Genomic DNA, 19,305 nt, shown 5'->3' on the forward strand with positions numbered 1-19,305 from the left:
AATTTTATTGCCAGCTTTCAGTTCATCACACTTAGACATTTTTCTCCAAAGGTCCGCATCAAAATAGGAGTGACCATCTTTATCAAGTTTTACGCTAACCATCATTGTAAATCCATGCTACGTTGTCAATATGACATCCATGGAAGCATCAACAAAGTAAAACCCAAAATTTCCTTCTACTATTGTTCTTGCAAAGCAAGGGATGTACTGCTTGAAACGAAAATTAAGATCATAAATTAGATATATTGAAATAATAGAGTAAGATGCAAATATGGGAGTAACTAATAGAACGGATCAATATATAGATGAAAGCAAAGTACAAAACTATATATTTAAAAATAGATAATGTAACAAAGATTTGATGCAAATATGAGAGTAACTGAATGAACAATACATCATATATTTGCCTAATATAGGGGGGAATCGGCTTGACATCTAGGCTGCACGTGGCTCCGTACCTTTTATCCAAATGTAGCAACATACAGTATATGTTCACAAATTTTGGCTATGCCGACCATGGTAGGTTGAGATTGAACATACCGAGCACTCCCTAAAGTCATCCGGAATGGTGAGATAGAACTTCGTTTCCGACTGGCCACGACCACACTTGCCCGATTTGTGCTTGCACTGTGGACACATGAATGAATACCCACGAATCAACTAGAACAAAAATGAATCCACGGCGATTTCTGCCGGTTGATTAACAGCGATGGACTGACTGCGACTAGAGATGAGTGAATATTTTGCTAAGTTGATTACCTTCTCCATGAGGAAAATCCTCGGCCCAATGCCGCAGAAAACCCCAATCGACTAGAGTCTAGAATGTCGGTGCAGATTAGCGACGACAAGTGGTAGGGGTGAAATCTCGTGCCATTTGGAGTGCGACCTCCGCCCGCTGACAACAGCCACCGAGCTTAGGGTGGCCGCCGCGATAGAAGTTCATGAGGTGCAGATTTGCGGAGGAGTCCGCAACGAGTGGGTGGGGACGAGTGGGTGAGGGTTTTCTTTTTTCCTTTGGCATGTGTGGGTGAACACACACAATTCACAGAGGCGACGGAGATGAATTGTGTGCGATAGTAAATCACCCAGATTGAATGGTAATTCAAATTTAATTTGTCCTTTGTCCATGAGTCTTTTTCTATGATGAACATAAACCCTGCAAATCACCATGTTCAGATTTGGCACTTTTCTGGGTTCATTTACAATATTTAGGGGATTATGTGCATTTTCTAGGCATTAATGCACATAATTCAAATTCAAACAATTGGTGCATGAGAAGGTGCACGAGAATGGTGTGGAAAACCATGATCGTGCTATTTAGTAAATTCTCATGCCTTTTACAAGGAATGGGAAGATATTTCAAGGAAATGTGTTTGCTAGGTACTATACAAAAATTAAATACATGTTTGGAAAACATGACGCCTGTAAACCACCCTTTCTCCAAGAATCCATGTTGGATACCCTGAGCTAGTTGGTTAAGCTATACATCAACTTGGAGAGCTGGAAGATAAAAGCTTGTCCAACTTAGTTCATGTTAAGGGATATCTTGTATGTATGTTGAAGAAATATGATATCTTCATCGATTGGTCCCTATGATCAGTTGTTGGACCTATTATCTTATCAAAACTTTGATTTGAGTGTGGGCTATTCTCAAATCAAATTTGAACCAACGATGTCCGTAATGTTGTCTTACTCGTGGTTGCTCCTCGAGCATACTCCATTATATCTTTTGGTCTGACCAATGCTATCACCATGTTCACATAATTGTGGAATTCCATTTATATGGAAACCAGGATGAATTGTTGTTGAGCCCATCGACAACATCCTTATCTTCTCCATAATCTTGTTGAACATTAAGCTAGTATTGGAAACTTTTGAAAGCATTTGTTCATGCTAGCTCATGAAGCATATGCATGGATGGAAGAAGTGACTTCCTCTAATTCATGTGCATTTGATGCAAGTTGCCGCCATGAATTCGATAAAGTCAATGTTGCTTCCTTGGAATCATCCCAAGTTAGTCACACATGTGCAAAGTATACTATGGTTCGGTAGATTAATTACCTCCACTCCATATGTATTCTGTAGCACACCAAGCCACTGGTTTATTTGTTCAAGGAGAAGAAGCTCCTTCTTAAGAGAATACCTTATACAAGGACTTTGATATCCTCGATGATGGTTCCCCACCTGAACTCGTTAGTGTTTTATTATAAGACTACTACGTGGTCATGCTTGTCTGAAACAGCGTGTTCACATATGTGTAGCAAAACCAGCTCGTGTTTTGGAGCTTGCTATCGTAGTTCATTTCCCGAGAATCTCGCAATGTCATCTCGTCCATTTGTGTTGCAAACTTTCATTTTTCCTTCTAGACTTGATGAGTCTGGAATATTCTGACACCAACCAGATCTGAATCTCAGGCAGACATGATGGTTGGAACATCTCCCAAGAACTATAATATTGGCCAACACACCCAAGCGGAAGACCTGTTATTGTAGTATCTTGATTGAGAAAGTTGGCCACCTCCCCATAGGGATTTCGCAGGATTTACTCCCTAGTTGTCCCCTTATGGATTTTGTGTTTCCGAAGTCCGACTCTTTACTTGATGTTCTAGATATCAAACCATATCTATGAATGGGATACGCTAGTACATCAAGGAGAACATTAGAAGCGGAGTGCTAAATGTCTATCGGTCGATCATCCAGATTTTGTTCCCTTGGCTTTGCTAAGGTGAAATCTGAGAAGAGATATCTTCTTTTGCATCTGCATCCTCCACCAGTATCCATCATGGTGGTATGTTGTGTTGCCGGGATCCTTGTCATGGATATTGGTAAAACCTTGATGAATATGGAAGTGCTCAAGTTCTTGAGAGCACGCACAAGCACTAGGTGCTATCATAGTCACTAACTGGGATTGCCCCCAGATTTCCTCGGTTATGCTATAACTTCCTCAACAGTGGAATCACTCTCTACTGTTGAGTTTCTCCCCAGTTACTGGAATCATTCCCAGCATTTGCAGTTTTTCTCCCAGCTTGCACCGTCATTGTGCCATCCTACCTTGGGTCCCATCCATCTCTGATGATAAGCAAAATCATCCATTGCTTTGTCCTCAACAAGGTAATCCAAATCATCCATTCTGGTCCGAGTATGTCATCCTTTCAGACTCTTTCAAATGATCGCTCGAGATTTGACTTAGGCTGGAATAGAGAGTCTCAATGATCTTTATCTCACAAGTAATTCTTTTTGCCACTTAGGGTATTAATTCTACGAGTCACCTCCTCCAAGATGTCTCGTTATGGTATCATGGAAAATCAACTGCTCACTACGTTGACAACCGTTCACCACCCTCTTAAGTGTGGAATTGTTGTCTACCTAGTGAACCTTCATCATCTGTTCCACTCCATCCCTCTAGTTGTATGCTTCATGTCTCAGCTCGAGAGATGTTTCAATGATTCACCCCGTGAGTTGATCTTGTGATCATTAAGATGATCCATCCATGTAGACATGTTTCTCTTTTTTTGTCCTCATGTTGGATGAAGATCTCGAAAGCAAAGACATCAAGATCGATTGAGTCAACAAATCAACAACCTCGAGAAGACAGTTAGATCATGAAGTTTGTGATACTTAGTGTCCCCTTTGTCTTCTTACCTCACGTCTTGAATCTCGGGACGAGATTCTTGTTTAGTGGGGGTGAGTTTTCACATCCCTAATTCTGGTCGACCTATGCTAGCTTCCATGTGAGCATCATGTTTAAATTCAAATGAAACTTGAATTGAGGAATTTTCAAAAGCCCCAGAAAACCTCTAAAAATAACCAACATTTAAATCTCATCAAATGAGTCCAAGAAAATGTTCCTGTTATTCTATGAAAATATTGGCATGAGGTAAAATTCAAACCAGTATTTTTGGAGTCACAGAAATAATTTATTTTGGGTCTTTGATTGAAATCAATAATATATTTGGGTTGAAATTATTTCTGCTATATAAGAAATAATGTTCAAATATTTTGTAAGTTTGCATGTGACCTTGGACTAGCTCTTTGAGGTCACACAAAAATTTACAGAAAGTTTTAAAGTGGTTTAGTTTCCAAACTAAATCAAAAAAAATAACAGAAATAGAAAAGAAAAATAAGAGAGAGCGAGAGAGGGAGAGAGAGAGAGAGAAGAATCTTACCTGGCGACCCAGCAAAGGCCCAACCCACTGGCCTCTGCGAGTCATCACTTACCTCCCACCAGGAGGACAACGCGTGTGGCCGCCGCGCGCGAGCACGCGCCTCGCCACCTCCTGCTTGTCGCCGAGCCCTAGGACGTGTAGATGAACGCCCTGGTGTCGTCTCGATCCTCCCTACCTCTCTCACTCTCCCCTTGCTCTCTCCCTCGCCATTCCCCACCTCACCGAACGCGCCCGCCGCCGCCGACGAGCACCACCGCGGACATCGCCTCTCCCTCGTCCCCTCGAGCAGTCCAGAAGCTCCACCTCGTCGCCTTAGCCCTCTCCGCCGAGCCATGCGGCACCGGAAGCCCCCGAACGACCTCACCGAGCTCGTCTTCAACCTCCCGACGCCAAGATCACCATCGCCGTTCCGTCGCCGTCTCCGCCTCCTCGAGCTCTCCGTCTACCTCGTCCGACTCGCTGTGAGGTCCTGCGTCGAACCCCCCTCTTCTCCATGTCGTTTGCTCGCCGTAGGCATATCCCCCTGGATGTCTTTAGCACGTCGCTGCCCGAGCTCGCCGTCGACATAGCTCCGGTGACCATGATAAGCACATTTCATACACATCTTTTGTCACTCAAATATGCGGTTTATTGAGATATGACCATCAATTCTTGCTGTAAAATATTGAATATTTGCATAAAAATCATATAAAGAGTCATTTACTAGTCATTTGTTTCTTTTATAGATAAGTGCGAGAATGCACTATAAACTTCAAGATCCGGACTAAGTGGCTAAGAGAACGAAGAAGAGGAGGAAGAATGGACTTGTGCGAGAAGAAACGAAGTAACCAGTGGGCGAACTATTGAAGAGAGGATCATCTTGTGCTAAAAGTAAAGAAGGAGGGGGGCCGAATTAAAAAAGGTGACAGATCGGAGGAGGGGATAAAATCCCTAGCCGCCTCCTTCGTTCCCCTTTGAGCCTGGCACACATCTCTCTCCCTCATCCCTCCTTCTCCACATCCGGCCGCCGCCGCGGCCAGGCCGGTGTGGCGGCGCGCCATCCATCACCAGCACCACCGCACCCCAGCGCGCCACCAACACCTCCACCATCGCCCTGCGCCTCCATCAATCACCTGCGCCATCCATCACCAGCACCACCGCACCCCAGCGCGCCACCAACACCTCCACCATCGCCCTGCACGTCCATCCATCACCCGCGCCATCCATCCACCGCCATCCACAGCGCCGCCTCATCACCTCGCGCCGCCGCCCATCCATCTCCTTGCTGCTCCTCTCTCTTGCAACTCATGCTGCTGTTCTTCTTCCTCTTTTCCTAACCTTGCTGCTGCTCAGAACCATAACTTGTTGCTGCCACTTCTTCTCTGAACCCAACACTGCTAGTTTATCCTCCTAATCTTCTCTGAACCCCAGCTTGCTGCTCTTGCTTCCTCCCTTACCTCTGCTGCTGCTCCTTCCTATGCGCCCCTGCTGCTCTTCTTGCGCCCAAGCTACTGCTCCTTCTTCTCTTCCTCTACTGTTGCTCTCTCAACCCTCCATGCTGCAGCTGCTGCTCTGAACTCCAACCTCCTGCTGTCTCTCTTCTCTGAACTTCTCCTTTCTTTACTGCTGCGTGTGTGTAATTTTGCGAACTATTAGTGTTGAGACTTGATCAACTAGATTTTGTACTAGTGCAATATTTGTGCCCTGTCCGTTAGTTAGTGATTTGTAAAACTTCAGATTGCTTCTTGTGAATTATGCGTTGAACTTTAAGGATGGTTGATAGCTCCAGTGCATGTGATTTTTATATTGTCTCAGTTTCTTGTGATAAATGTACTTGTGAATTGTGATGTGAAGCATTTCTAGTCTGTAGTATAATATTGTTTCTTCCATCTTCTTACATGTTAGATGGTTATATGTGTACATGTCTTGCATCTTCTCGGTGTGTATTTTAATTCCTCAAGTATAATAAAAATACCAAAAAGACAGTGAAGAAAATCAGAACCTTCCTTTGCCTTTTTTTGCATTTTCTTTGGTGACGATCTTTGGGTACAACCTTGTTAGTTTAGTTTTTTTATTTTCTGCATTCATCTCTTAAAATTGTGTTACCTAGCTTTAGCCAAGCATAGTCGTCGTCGCCTAGTCCCTGTGGAGAACACGACATCCGTAGTTTGGGGCGTAAAAAACCCCGCTATCCTCAACTGATCATTTTGGCGCCGTTGTCGGGGACTAGTGTCAAGTGACCGTGTTAGGCTATAGACTAGGTTTTTCTTATTTTCATCTTGTGCCATTTATTTGTGATATATTTCTAGCCACTAACCCCTGTTTTAGTTAGTATCTTTTTGTCTTCTTTTCCTTTTTTGCAGGTTGGATTATCTTCTCGGAAATGGCATTCTATTCAGATCATCAGGCTTATGCAAGCAACACAACAAACAACACGGAAAGTATTCAAGAATTGATAAGTAAGAGTTCCCATCAACTAGATGATTTAGCTCGGCAGCGAGAAGTAGCTTTTGAGGATAGGCCTAGTTCTTACGATCCTTATTCCAGAGGCCATCCTTATGTTGTTCCTACTTGCCATATTTGTGGATTTCAGGGCCATTCGCCCGCTGAATGTCAGCATGGTTATTCTCACACTCCAGATTGTTATGGCATGAGCTTTGCCCCACAGCCTAGCTCATACCAAAACAATTACACACATGGGTGGCTTGAAAACCAGAATATGTCATATAGGAGCAATAACCCTGAGATCTCATCGTTTGCCTCTAGTTATCCAATGCAGGGATTTAGGTATGAAGAGGAGAGCCACAACTATGCTCCACAACAGATTTATTCAGCTCCTACTCATATACCTCAACACTAGGACATGTTGCCAATGGAGTTAAATGGTCCTCCATTTGGTCAACCAACATCTTCAACACAAGTACCCACACAAGATGACTTTGATGATATAGACAAGCTCACATTGCTTGGTCTCGAGTTCACTTGGAGTGCCGAAGATTATCCAATTAGGCCGGTGATACTAGAGGAAATGAAGAAGATTAAGAGTGGAAAGGAGCTAGTGGAAGAAGTAAGGAAGATTGAGAAGAACATCAACGCTGGCAGTACTATATCATCACAGTTTGAGTTGAGTGTGGCTGAGATATCCATTGATACATGTGAGGTTCCAACACTTTCACATTCAGCTGAGCAAGATAGCGAGAGTCCAGAGGAAGAGATACTTCAGATCCAAGAAGAAATTCTCGAAGCCAAGGCACAAGATGATCCAGAGCTCGAACAACAAAGTGATCAAGTTGAAGACTCATCATCTATTACTCTTGAAGAAGCAAAAGAAGTTGATGTGATTGAAGATGAAGAACTAGAAACGCATTTGCCCATCGTCATACAGGAGCGTGCTTTAGCAGGTTTATCCAATCCTCTTAATTACATGCTTCCTTATGAGATCTTTGCTGCTACTTTCCATTGTGTTATACCATCAATTAAGCTAGACTTGAAAAATTATTTGCTTGGACATGATCATACATACATTGTTGGTGGCATTGCTCTCATTCCTGATGATGACACTTATTTTCCTTATGCTAGTCCTATGCTTAATGAAACATATTATTCCCATGCTAGTCTTGAGTTTAATGATAAATTTCATCCTCATGTTAGTGTCGACCTTGTTGATTTCTACCATCCTAAACATGTGCTTTATAGCTATGCTTATGTAATTGGATATTCGATTGATGACTTGGAGGGTATTATCCCTACCACTTGCATTGTATCTTTCGTTAAGTGCTCTTTCAAGTTTTTGCTTGTGCATGATCCATTACATGCTGACCAGGTTCGAGGTGACATTCCTTGGGACCCTGGTGGGCTCAGAGCATGGGGATGAGGAGAAGCAAGGGGGCACACACGAGGAAGAGTGAAGCTGGAGCAGGCATGGGGATAGAGAAGCAAAAAGAGAAGAGCTGCAGTTTAGAGAGCGTTGAGCGAGTGCTACTTCCTATATAAACCCGGTGAGCTGTTTCATGACCCGAATCTTAATATATCATCCATTGATACATGCTGAAATCATTTGATATTTGGGTTGCTTGAGCCATTTCTTAAATGTCGTCCCACTGAATTTTACCTTTGACATATGGTGCTTGACGAGAATATGCGAACTGATTGTTGAATGCCATGTAAACTAGTGATGTACACAATGCTTGCTTTGCTGAAAGTAGTGAAAGCTACTAGTTTTGAGTGCTCAAATCCCTAGTACACTAGAAAACTTAATCATTTTTTGCTTTTACCTCGATACACCTAGATCACCATGTTTAGATGCTGAATTTGTGCCAAGTGTCTTCCCATTGAGAGCAATCACCTAACCACTATGGATTAGCGTGCTATGTTCCCTGGATCGGTAGCATGTGAACCAGACATGGAGAAGTGATGATTCCTGTTTTTGTTCTTATGCGTTGTTCATTTAAGATAAGTAATAATGAATAAATAAGCCTGGCTACCTACAGTAGCATGTCATGTTCCCGGGATCGGTGGCATGTGAAATCGGGTTAGCTTGGGCAGTAATTAATAATAATAATAATGTAATTGTCGAACCAGGTGTATACCATGTTCTCGGGATCGGTGGTATGTTCCTTTGGGGAGACAAACAAAAAAAACTAATAATTGGTCGAGCCAGGTGTATACCATGTTCTCGGGATCGGTGGTATGTTCCTTTGGTGAGATTGATAAAATATTATCATTACTTCCTTCAAATTTAATAAGTGGTTCAACCACAATGTTATATTTCTGCAAATAAGTGATTTAATTCAAGTTCCTTTTGTTCTCAGGATCATGCTCTCTTTAGGAACCTTTTGGCACAGTCAGCATTTGAACTTGCTAATCTTCGTTTATCATTGCAAAAGTTTAAAATGGCCAAGTTTAATAGTGTCCTATTGATATGTAGCACTCTTAACCATTGATTTTCACTAGCTAAGTCCAAAGCATGCAATGTTTAGAGATTTACTTCACTTGGACATTCTCCAGTCAGCTCACTGTTCATTATCTAGCTCTTGTCATATTCCTTTGCTTGAGGACAAGCAAAAGTTTAAGTGTGGGGGAACTTGATAAGCACATTTCATACACATCTTTTGTCACTCAAATATGCGGTTTATTGAGATATGACCATCAATTCTTGTTGTAAAATATTGAATATTTGCATGAAAATCATATAAAGAGTCATTTACTAGTCATTTGTTTCTTTTGCAGATAAGTGCGAGAAGGCACTATAAACTTCAAGATCCGGACTAAGTGGCTAAGAGAACGAAGAAGAGGAGGAAGAATGGACTTGTGCGAGAAGAAACGAAGTAACCAGGGGGCCACCTATTGAAGAGAGGATCATCTTGTGCTAAAAGTAAAGAAGGAGGGGGCCAAATTAAAAAAGGTGACAGATCACGGGAGGGGATAAAATCCCTAGCCGCCTCCTTCGTTCCCCTTTGAGCCTCGCACACATCTCTCTCCCTCATCCCTCCTCCACATTCGGCCGCCGCCGAGGCCAGGTCGGTGTGGCGGCGCGCCATCCATCACCAGCACCACCGCACCCAACGCGCCACCAACACCTCCACCATCGCCCTGCGCCTCCATCCATCACCTGCGCCATCCATCACCAGCACCACCGCACCCCATCGTGCCACCAACACCTCCACCATCGCCCTGCGCCTCCATCCATCACCTGCGCCATCCATCCACCGCCATCCACAGCGCCGCCTCATCACCTCGCGCCGCCGCCCATCCATCTCCTCGCTGCTCCTCTCTCTCGCAACTCCTGCTGATGTTCTTCTTCCACTTTTCCTAACCTTGCTGCTGCTCAGAACCTTAACTTGTTGCTGCCACTTCTTCTCTGAACCCAACACTGCTAGTTGCTGCTCCTAATCTTCTCTGAACCCCAGCCTGCTGCTCTTGCTTCCTCCCTTACCTCTGCTGCTGCTCCTTCCTATGTGCCCCTGCTGCTCTTCTTGCGCCCAAGCTACTGCTCCTTCTTCTCTTCCTCTGCTGTTGCTCTCTCAACCCTCCACGCTGCAGCTGCTGCTCTGAACTCCAACCTCCTGTTGTCTCTCTTCTCTGAACTTCTCCTTTCTTTACTGTCGCGTGTGTGTGTAATTTTGCGAACTATTAGTGTTGAGACTTGATCAACTAGATTTTGTACTAGTGCAATATTTGTGCCCTGTCCGTTAGTTAGTGATTTGTAAAACTTCAGATTGCTTCTTGTGAATTATGTGTTGAACTTTAAGGATGGTTGATAGCTCCAGTGCATGTGATTTTTATATTGTCTCAGTTTCTTGTGATAAATGTACTTGTGAATTGTGATGTGAAGCATTTCTAGTCTGTAGTATAATATTGTTTCTTCCATCTTCTTACATGTTAGATGGTTATATGTGTACATGTCTTGCATCTTCTCGGTGTGTATTTTAATTCCTCAAGTATAATAAAAATACCAAAAAGACAGTGAAGAAAATCTGAACCTTCCTTTGCCTTTTTTTGCATTTTCTTTAGTGACGATCTTTGGGTACAACCTTGTTAGTTTAGTTTTTTTATTTTCTGCATTCATCTCTTAAAATTGTGTTACCTAGCTTTAGCCGAGCATAGTCGTCGTCGCCTAGTCCCTGTGGGGAACACGACATCCGTAGTTTGGGGCGTAAAAAACCCTGCTATACTCAATTGATCATACCATTTGGTCACCCCGGCGACCCTAACGCGTTCGCAACGTCCAGTAGAGAATTCCTAGCGCAAGCACCCTCCCGTTTGCATGCCGCAGCAGCTAACCCGTGGCCACTCGAACTCCGGCCGCCCCAGGCCCAGCTGGCTCCACCACCCGACGCGCGCTGGTCTGGGCTCTCGAACGAGCCCAGCCACACTGCAAACGGGGCACCACAGCCCATGCCCGAGTGCCCCGCCACATCTGCTGCCGCTGGCGGCTAAACGCCAGCGGGTTTGACCCTGCTGCCCAGGGGTTTGACCTCCCCTGGGTCAATGACATGCGGGCCCTGCCCGATTAATTAACCTACTTTAGGTTTAAACTTAATTAGTTTAACCTAGGTTAGTGTTAACTAAGCTTAGTTAGTTTAGTTAGTCACTGACACATGGGACCCACTGGTCAGTTTGACCTGGAATGGCCCGTTGACTCGCTGATGTTGTGGTGACGCAGTAAATCCTTTTCTGGAGTTAGTTTAATTCTAATTATCTAGAAAATTCAGAAAAAGGGTTAAACTTCAATAGATCATAGAAAATTATCTATAACTCCAAATGAAATAAGTTATATATGAATAATGATCAGAAAAATCCAAAGAATCTGTTTATGGCATTATCATGCATGTTTGAACAACTTAAAGCTGATGTATACAACAATTTGAATTAATGGCATTTGAAATGTCATATATGGAGTTTTAATTTGAATCTTAGATTCAAACCAACTCCATTTAACCTGCTTCTAGTTGCAATAGCTCAAAACCACAACATATTGCCATGTCATGATCATGCATCATATTGTGCATTGCATTGATTGTGTTCTTCCTTGTTTGCCGGTGTTTGTACCCTCTCGATAGACGTGGTTCCGATGATGAGTTCGATGACACTGATGAAGAGCTATACTATCTTCAGAAGTGCCAGGCAAGCAAAAACCCCTTGTTCATTCCGATACAATCCCAGTCTCTCGCTCCTGCTCTCTTTTACTGCATTAGGACAACAATGACTCATATGTTACTTGCTGCGGTAGTTGAACCCCTTTTCCTCTGCATGACCTGTCATTGCCACAGTAAATAGATGAAACCCACTAGCATGAGTAGGAGTTGTTTGAGCCCTGATGTGCCTACTCATTCATGCTTGTTTGTCATGCCTGCTACTGCTTAGAGTTGAGTTAGTTCTGATTCATCAGGGATGAATTGGAATGGTGTTGAACATGTCCTACTGTGTGTGAGCTAAGTGTGTGAACATGATTTGGTAAAGGTAGCGGTGAGAGGCCATGTAGGAGTACATGGTGGTTGTCTCATTGAAGCCATCCTTAGGAACTGAGTTCTGTGTTTGTGATCCATGAACAGCTACTAACACTCATTGGGATCCTTAGTTGACCCTCCCGGCTTCTTAATCACCCTTGTCCTCTGTCCAGGAGTTGCAAGTAGTTTCTGGTGTTTGTAGTATGCTGGAGGCCATGCGCAGTGCTGACCCGAGGGGTGGGCTGTGATGTGGTAGGCCCATGGCATGGTGTACTGGGTGCCCGTTTGGTGTCTCGGGAACCCTGCACACATCGTTCGGGGCCGTATGTGGAAACTTCGGCTGGAATCCCTGCGGATGGAACCTGAATAGGCGATAAACCTAGACTAGAGACTTGAGTGTTTAGGTAGGCCGTGGCCGACACCCTCGCCAGGCTTCCGCTTGAAGGTTGCCGAGATACATGACGTGTACATGGCGGTAAGTGGCGAGAGCGTGTGAAGAAGTATATCCCTGTAGGGTTAACATCATCTTTTCGAATAGCCGCATCCGCGGTAAAGGACCTCTGGGTTGCCTATACAGTTCATAGACAAGTGAAAGTGGATACTCTAAAATACGCAAGATAAGCGTGAGTGCTATGGATGGCGTTCTCGTAGGGAGACGGGAGCGGGTCCATAGAGGTGTATTGATATGGTGAATATGTGGACTCGTGTGCTCCACCTCAAAGAGTTACTTGCAGTTGAAGTTCAGGATAGCCACTGAATCAAAGCTGGCTTGCTGCAGTTAAACCCCACCATCCCCTTTGTTGATAATGATGCATATGTAGTTAGTTCTGATGTAAGTCTTGCTGGGTACATTTGTACTCACGTTTGCTTAATTTATGTTTTTGCAGAGAGACTTCAGTCTTGCTAGTAGTTCCACATGGACTTCGATGTTTAGCTTGTTACCTCAGCTACGATCTTGTGCCCTCGGCATGATCTGGTAGATAGTTAGGCTTCTCAGCCTTTTTCATTTGTAGATGTCTGCACTCAGACAAGTTAAGCTTCCGCTTGTGCTTTTGACTTGTATGCTCTGAATGTTGGGTCATGAGACCCATGTTTGTAATATCTCGCTCCTTGGAGCCTATTGAATAAAATACTTGAGTTGTAGAGTCTTGTTGTGATGCCATGTTGTATTTGCACATATCGAGCATATTGTGTGTATGTTATTGAAATGCTTGGTATGTGTGGGATCTGACTATCTAGTTGTTTATCCTTGGTAGCTTCTCTTACCGGGAAATGTCTCCTAGTGCTTCCACTGAGCCCTGGTAGCTTGCTACTACTCTGGAACACTTAGGCTGGCCAGCATGTGTCCTTCTTTGTTCCTGTGTCTGTCCCTTCGGGGAAATGTCACGCGGTGTCTACCGGAGTCCTGTTAGCCCAGCTGCTACATCCCAGATTCACTCGCTGATGACCGACACGATTGTTGTTGGGTCATGTATGCTTGTCCCTATGAGTTAGTGCCACTTTGGGTTCACGACTAACCATGTCAGCCCGGGTTCTTTGTCATATGGATGCTAGCGGCACTATCATATACGTGAGCCAAAATGCGCAAACCGTCCCGGACCTGGTAAGGCGTCACCCGTGGGAATACTGTCCCTGAGGCCGCAAAATGATATGAGGTGTTACATGCTAGATCGGTGCGACATAGAATCGGGGTCCTGACATTATCTTCCAAGCCTTCCGTTGTTATCGTTCTAGATGGCCTTAAGCCATATTATTGTAATAAGTTCTCTTTTGAGACATTCGGTGTAATAAGTGTGTGATTGAAACTCTGCTATAAATCCTCAAGTACTGTGAGTGTCAGCATTAACGATCCAGGGATGACACTGATGCACAGAGACTAGACTGTCTGAGGTCTGGTTGCTACAAGATGGTATTAGAACACACGCTGACTGTAGGACACGACCGCTAAGCTAAAACCCTAGATCACTACTCTCTTCTCATTTCTGACTCTCCCTTTTCTACTCAATAGGATGGCGGATGCAAGGAACAAGTTCACACAACCGGATGAAGATACACTCGTTTTGGACGACACTTGAAGGAAGTTACTAGATACCTGAACATCAGATTACCAAGCTTCATCGGGACCTAAATCACCACTTTACCAGAAGAGGAGTGTTGGATGATTCGAGTTCAAGTTCCAGGAAGGACGTTCATGCCAGTCACTAAGCCCATAGAGTTTTCCTTTGATGCACCAACCTAGAGTCTAGGAAAGAGCATGGTAGCCCACATCACCATGGGGCGCATTGGAAAAGTTTACCACAAGGATCTCAAAGATACTATCTACCAGATTGTGGGCGTCGAGATGAGCAATGGGAGATTATCAGCACCAGGAGGGACAGGTCTATTGCAGCTTTCATCCAGGAGCTAAACCAGCACATTCGTCGCCAGGAGAACTAGATGTGCGCAGGCATGATAGATATGAAGAAGGCAATGACCAGGATCACGGAGCTAGAGGAAGAACTCAAGTCTACACGTGATATATATGAGGACGAAATGACGATACTCATGGAGAAGAATCACGATTTGACGAGGAAGCTAGGAGTATTCATGGGAGACCCTGCGCCAGGAGGAGAAGACGATGATTCCACTTGCTTGGAGAACTACATCATCATCGACAACACCGACTCAGACCCTGATGATAGCGATGATGACTATGTTGATGAAGCTGGAGCAGATATCATGGAGTCTTCCACCGATTAAAGCTTCTAGTCGACCACAATATCAGCAGTAGTATTCCCCCATGTATATAGTATAGTCCGAGCACATTTGTAACAATAGTTAGATCGATGTATGCCCTTGTTTGAATTGATTGAAGTGATATCTTTGTGTTTGTCTCATGTGCATATGGGTAGTGTTTTCCCTCTAGATCTCATTCTATTCTGTTTTCTCATCTTTTCTAAACCCATCAGATGCCTCCGAGACATGACAATGGATTTGCTTTCCCGCCGGAGCTCACTCAGTTGATCCAGCAGCAGAATACCCTGATGTAGTTACTAGTCCAGAACCAGAACCAGGGGAACAAAAACAACAACAACCAACCACCACCACCACCTTTTGATCACTTAGCCCGTTTCCTAAGGCTGAATCCGTCGGTGTTCTCCAGTAGCACCGAGCTGATAGATGCAGATGATTGGCTCCACAAGATTGGAAGGGAGTTGACAACTGGAGGATGCACATATGCGGAGAGAGTGCGGTTTGCCGCACATCAGCTTGATGGACTCGCAGGATACTACATGAGGTTCATTGAGAATTTCTCGAAGATTGCAAAGCCCATGACGGAGTTGTTAAAGAAGGACACCAAGTTCAAATGGACTGAGGAATGTGAGGCCAGTTTTCAGGAGTTGAAGAAACATTTGGTTACGGCCCAGTGTTGATTTTTCTAGGTCAACCCAAGGATTATCAAGTGTATTGCAACACTTCTCGTCGAGGACTTGGAGTAGTGCTTATGCAGGAGGGGAGAGTTGTTTCTTATGCCTCACGATAGCTTAAACCCCATGAGTTGAATTATGCTACACATGATTTGGAGTTACCAGTCGTAGTGCATGCGTTGAAGACATGGAGACATTTTCTCATCAGAAACCATTGTGAGGTGTACACGGATCACCAGAGTTTGAAGTATATCTTCACGCAGAAGGAGTTGAATCTCAGGCAGAGGAGATGGTTGGAGCTCATAAATTATTATGATGTGAGGTTACACTATCATCCCGGTAAGGCTAACGTAGTAGCCGATGCGTTGAGTCGCAAGAGTCATGTCAATACACTCATGACCGGAGAATTACCCAAGGAGTTAGCAGAGGATCTTTGTGAGCTATGTCTGGAAATAGTTCCGAGAGGCTATGTAGCAGCATTGGAAATTCAGTCTACTTTGATGGATAAGATCAGAGAAGCCCAAAAGACGTACAAGGAGATTGCCGAGATAAAGGAAAGGATGAGCAAAGGAAAGGATAAAGGATTTCGTGAGGATGAGCACGATACCTTATGGTTTGAGGACCGCGTATATGTGTCTAATGATCCCGAGATCAGGAAGTTGATTCTGCAGGAGGCCCATGATTCGCCGTATTCGATGCACCCAGGAAACACCAAGATGTATCTGGATTTGAAGGACAGTTTTTGGTGGACCGGAATGAAGAAGGGTATTGCGGAGTATGTAGCAGTTTGTGATGTATGTCAGAGAGTGAAGGCAGAGCATCAGAAGCCAGCAGGATTGTTATAGCCATTGCCGATACCCGAATGGAAGTGGGATATGCTAGGCATGGATTTTATCACAGGATTGCCCTGGACTCGTGCAGGCTATGACTCGATATGGGTTGTAGTCGATCGGTTGACGAAAGTAGCTCATTTTATCCCAGTGAAGACCACTTACACCAGTGCTAAGTTGGCAAAGATATACATGACCAGGATCGTATGTCTGCATGGAGTTCTGAGGACCATTGTATCAGATAGAGGAACCCAGTTTACCTCAAAGTTTTGGAATCAGTTGCAGGAGACTTTGGGTACCAGGCTAGAATTCAGTATAGCCTTTCATCCACAGAGAGATGGACAGACCGAGAGAGTCAATAAGATTCTGGAGGACATGTTGAGAGCTTGTGTGCTAGATTATGGATCTAGTTGGGACGACAATTTGCCATATGCAGAGTCTCTTACAACAATAGCTATCAAGCCAGTTTGAAGATGGCCCCTTTTGAAGCTTTGTACGGAAGGAGGTGCAGGACACCGTTGTTGTGGGATGAAGTTGGAGACCGTCAGTTGTTTGGACCAGATTTGATTAAAGAGTCTGAAGAGAAGGTTAAGCTGATTCGCGATAGACTCAAGATAGCCCAGTCCAGGCAGAAGAGCTATGCGGATTCTAAATGCAAGGAGACAGTTTATGAAGTCGGAGACAGAGTGTATCTTCGTGTGTCCCCACTACGAGGAGTTAACCATTTTAGAGTTAAGGGAAAGTTAGCCCCGAAACTTGTAGGACCATACCGAGTTTTGGAACGTATGGGAGAGGTAGCCTACAAGTTGGAGTTACCCGAAGGACTGTCAGGAGTTCATGATGTGTTTCATGTTTCCTAGCTGAAGAAATGCCATGCAAAGATGGTCGATATTCCTCTGAGAGATACAGTGCCCCTGGAAGCAATTCAGTTGGATAGTGATCTGACTTATGAGGAGAAACCAGTCAAGATTCTCGAGTTTGCCAGCCGAGTTACTCGCGGCAAGGTTATAAAGTTTTGCAAAGTTCAGTGGAGCCACCATACCGAGGACGAAGCCACCTGGGAATGAGAGGATGATATACGCAAAGACCACCCACACCTATTTTCAAGAACCTGAATCTCGAGAGCGAGATTCATCTTAAGGGGGTAGGTTTGTAACATCCAATATTTCCAATTTGGAATGTTATACTTAGATCATTCATGCATATCATATTTTATTGCTTTTCATTTCGCGATCCTCGAAATTCAAAGCAACTCAAGGACCCACGGAGAGAGTTGGGGATTTCATCGTTTTCATATTTGAATTTTTGGTTTTAACTAATTTTCTCTTCAAAAATATTTCATATTAAAAATATATGAGAGGAGAAAATATGACTTCTCCAAAATAAATGAAATATTCGAGGAAAAATATTAAAATCAAATAAATAGTTTTATTTGGATTTTTATTGTAATTTTATTTGAAGTAGAAAAAAATATGCATTTCTTTTCAAAATTGCATTTAGTCCAACAAAATGTTCATCCTATTCTAAATATTCTATTTAGATGGTGAAAATTTGTTTCGGTATTTTTAGATTTATATTTTATTTTCTAGGATTTTTTTGGGCGAAATCTGTTTAAAAAAATTGCTTCGAACCAACTGGGCCGAAAGCCCAGCCGGCCAACTCCGTTGCCGCCATCGCCTTGGTCGCCGATCCAGACTCCTCGAGGGAATTCGAGCCGCCGCCTACGCCGCCCCATCGCCCCTTCCCCAAGCCGCCACCTCCCCCCCTTTAAAAGCCGACCTGCCCCCCCTGGAGCCCCAAGCCAGAGCCGCCGCCGCTGCCCGTGCCGCTCCGCTGCCGCCCCTCCATGCCTCGTCTCGCCGGAACCACCGCAAGCCGTCGGAGCCGCTGCCGCCGTTTGCCGGATCTCGCCCGCCTGTTTTTTTGGTTTTTAGGTAAAAACCCCGGGTTTTAAAAAAAACCTAGATCTAGTTTTTTTTAGTTTTGGTTTGGTTTTCTCGGTTTAGTTAAATTGCGGATGTTCGTCAATATGTTCGTTTTAACAAACGGTGTTCAACCGTTAACCGCAGACAGCGAACGTTCATTCGTTAGCCTGTTCGTCAGTTTTTCTTTTTCCATGGTTTTTCCGCGATTATTTTCGATCACGATTTCTGCCCTGATCTTCGTTTTAGTTTATCTTTTCGCTCGTTTATCTGAATCAGGCGATTCAAGCGCCTAGATCTTCGTCTCGAAGCCCTCTTTCTGTTTAAACAACTTGAATAAGATTTTGGTACTATAAAATTTTACTTTAGTCCAAATTAGTAAACGGATCTTGTTTTTTCGCAGTTTGAGTTTCGTTGCTTCGTTTGATTTGATTCTTTTTGCAAACCGGAGTTCTTAAGTTGAACTTTCTGGTTAGATCTCTTATTTGAGATTTACCCGTGCTTCTAGTTTGAGTGCTTATGTATGTTATTGTTTGATTGCAATAGAGTACCCGGAGTGCGAAGCGTGCTACTACGAGTCTCTAGGTTTTGCGGATCATCAGCAAGGCAAGTAATACTTTGAGCATACCTCTTTACTATCCAGTTTTATTGCATTAGATCAACCCTCGAACATTGCATGGTTAGGATCTGATTAATATGTGGGTCTTTGGAAGTAGATGATGAGGTAGAACCTATTGCCCTGTTTATTATCAAACCTTTGGGAGTTACTTCTACGTTGTGTTTATATTGCTATGCTATGCTTGTAGACATGGTTTGGGTGAGTGAATCCATGACAGATGTTAGTATTGTTAATTAATGGTTAACTTAAGGTGGCTACTTTAATACACATCTACGTGGATTGCTTGAGGCACCCTGGAGTACCCAGTGGTTGTCAGGGCACCCGGAGAATCTAGTGTTGTCCTAGGATATCCCGGAGTACCCAGGCTCAAAGGGGTCATAAGATTATTCATGCTAGAAACTTCCGTGTGCAGCCACAAGCTATTATGGGCTCTA

The 19,305-nt window shown here is 43.9% G+C and overlaps 1 protein-coding gene across 1 annotated transcript; it reads left to right on the plus strand.

The window, feature by feature from the left end:
* Positions 1–5,020: 5,020 nt before the first annotated feature.
* Positions 5,021–8,723, plus strand: LOC119329885. Its single transcript, XM_037602985.1, has 2 exons — positions 5,021–7,545; positions 7,968–8,723. Exons 1-2 carry the CDS (start codon positions 7,008–7,010, stop codon positions 7,976–7,978), a joined length of 549 nt encoding a protein of 182 aa, XP_037458882.1. The 5' UTR covers positions 5,021–7,007; the 3' UTR covers positions 7,979–8,723.
* Positions 8,724–19,305: the final 10,582 nt, after the last annotated feature.

This window comes from Triticum dicoccoides, chromosome 1B, assembly GCF_002162155.2.
Source record: "Triticum dicoccoides isolate Atlit2015 ecotype Zavitan chromosome 1B, WEW_v2.0, whole genome shotgun sequence".
NCBI classification, from domain to species: Eukaryota; Viridiplantae; Streptophyta; class Magnoliopsida; order Poales; family Poaceae; genus Triticum; species Triticum dicoccoides.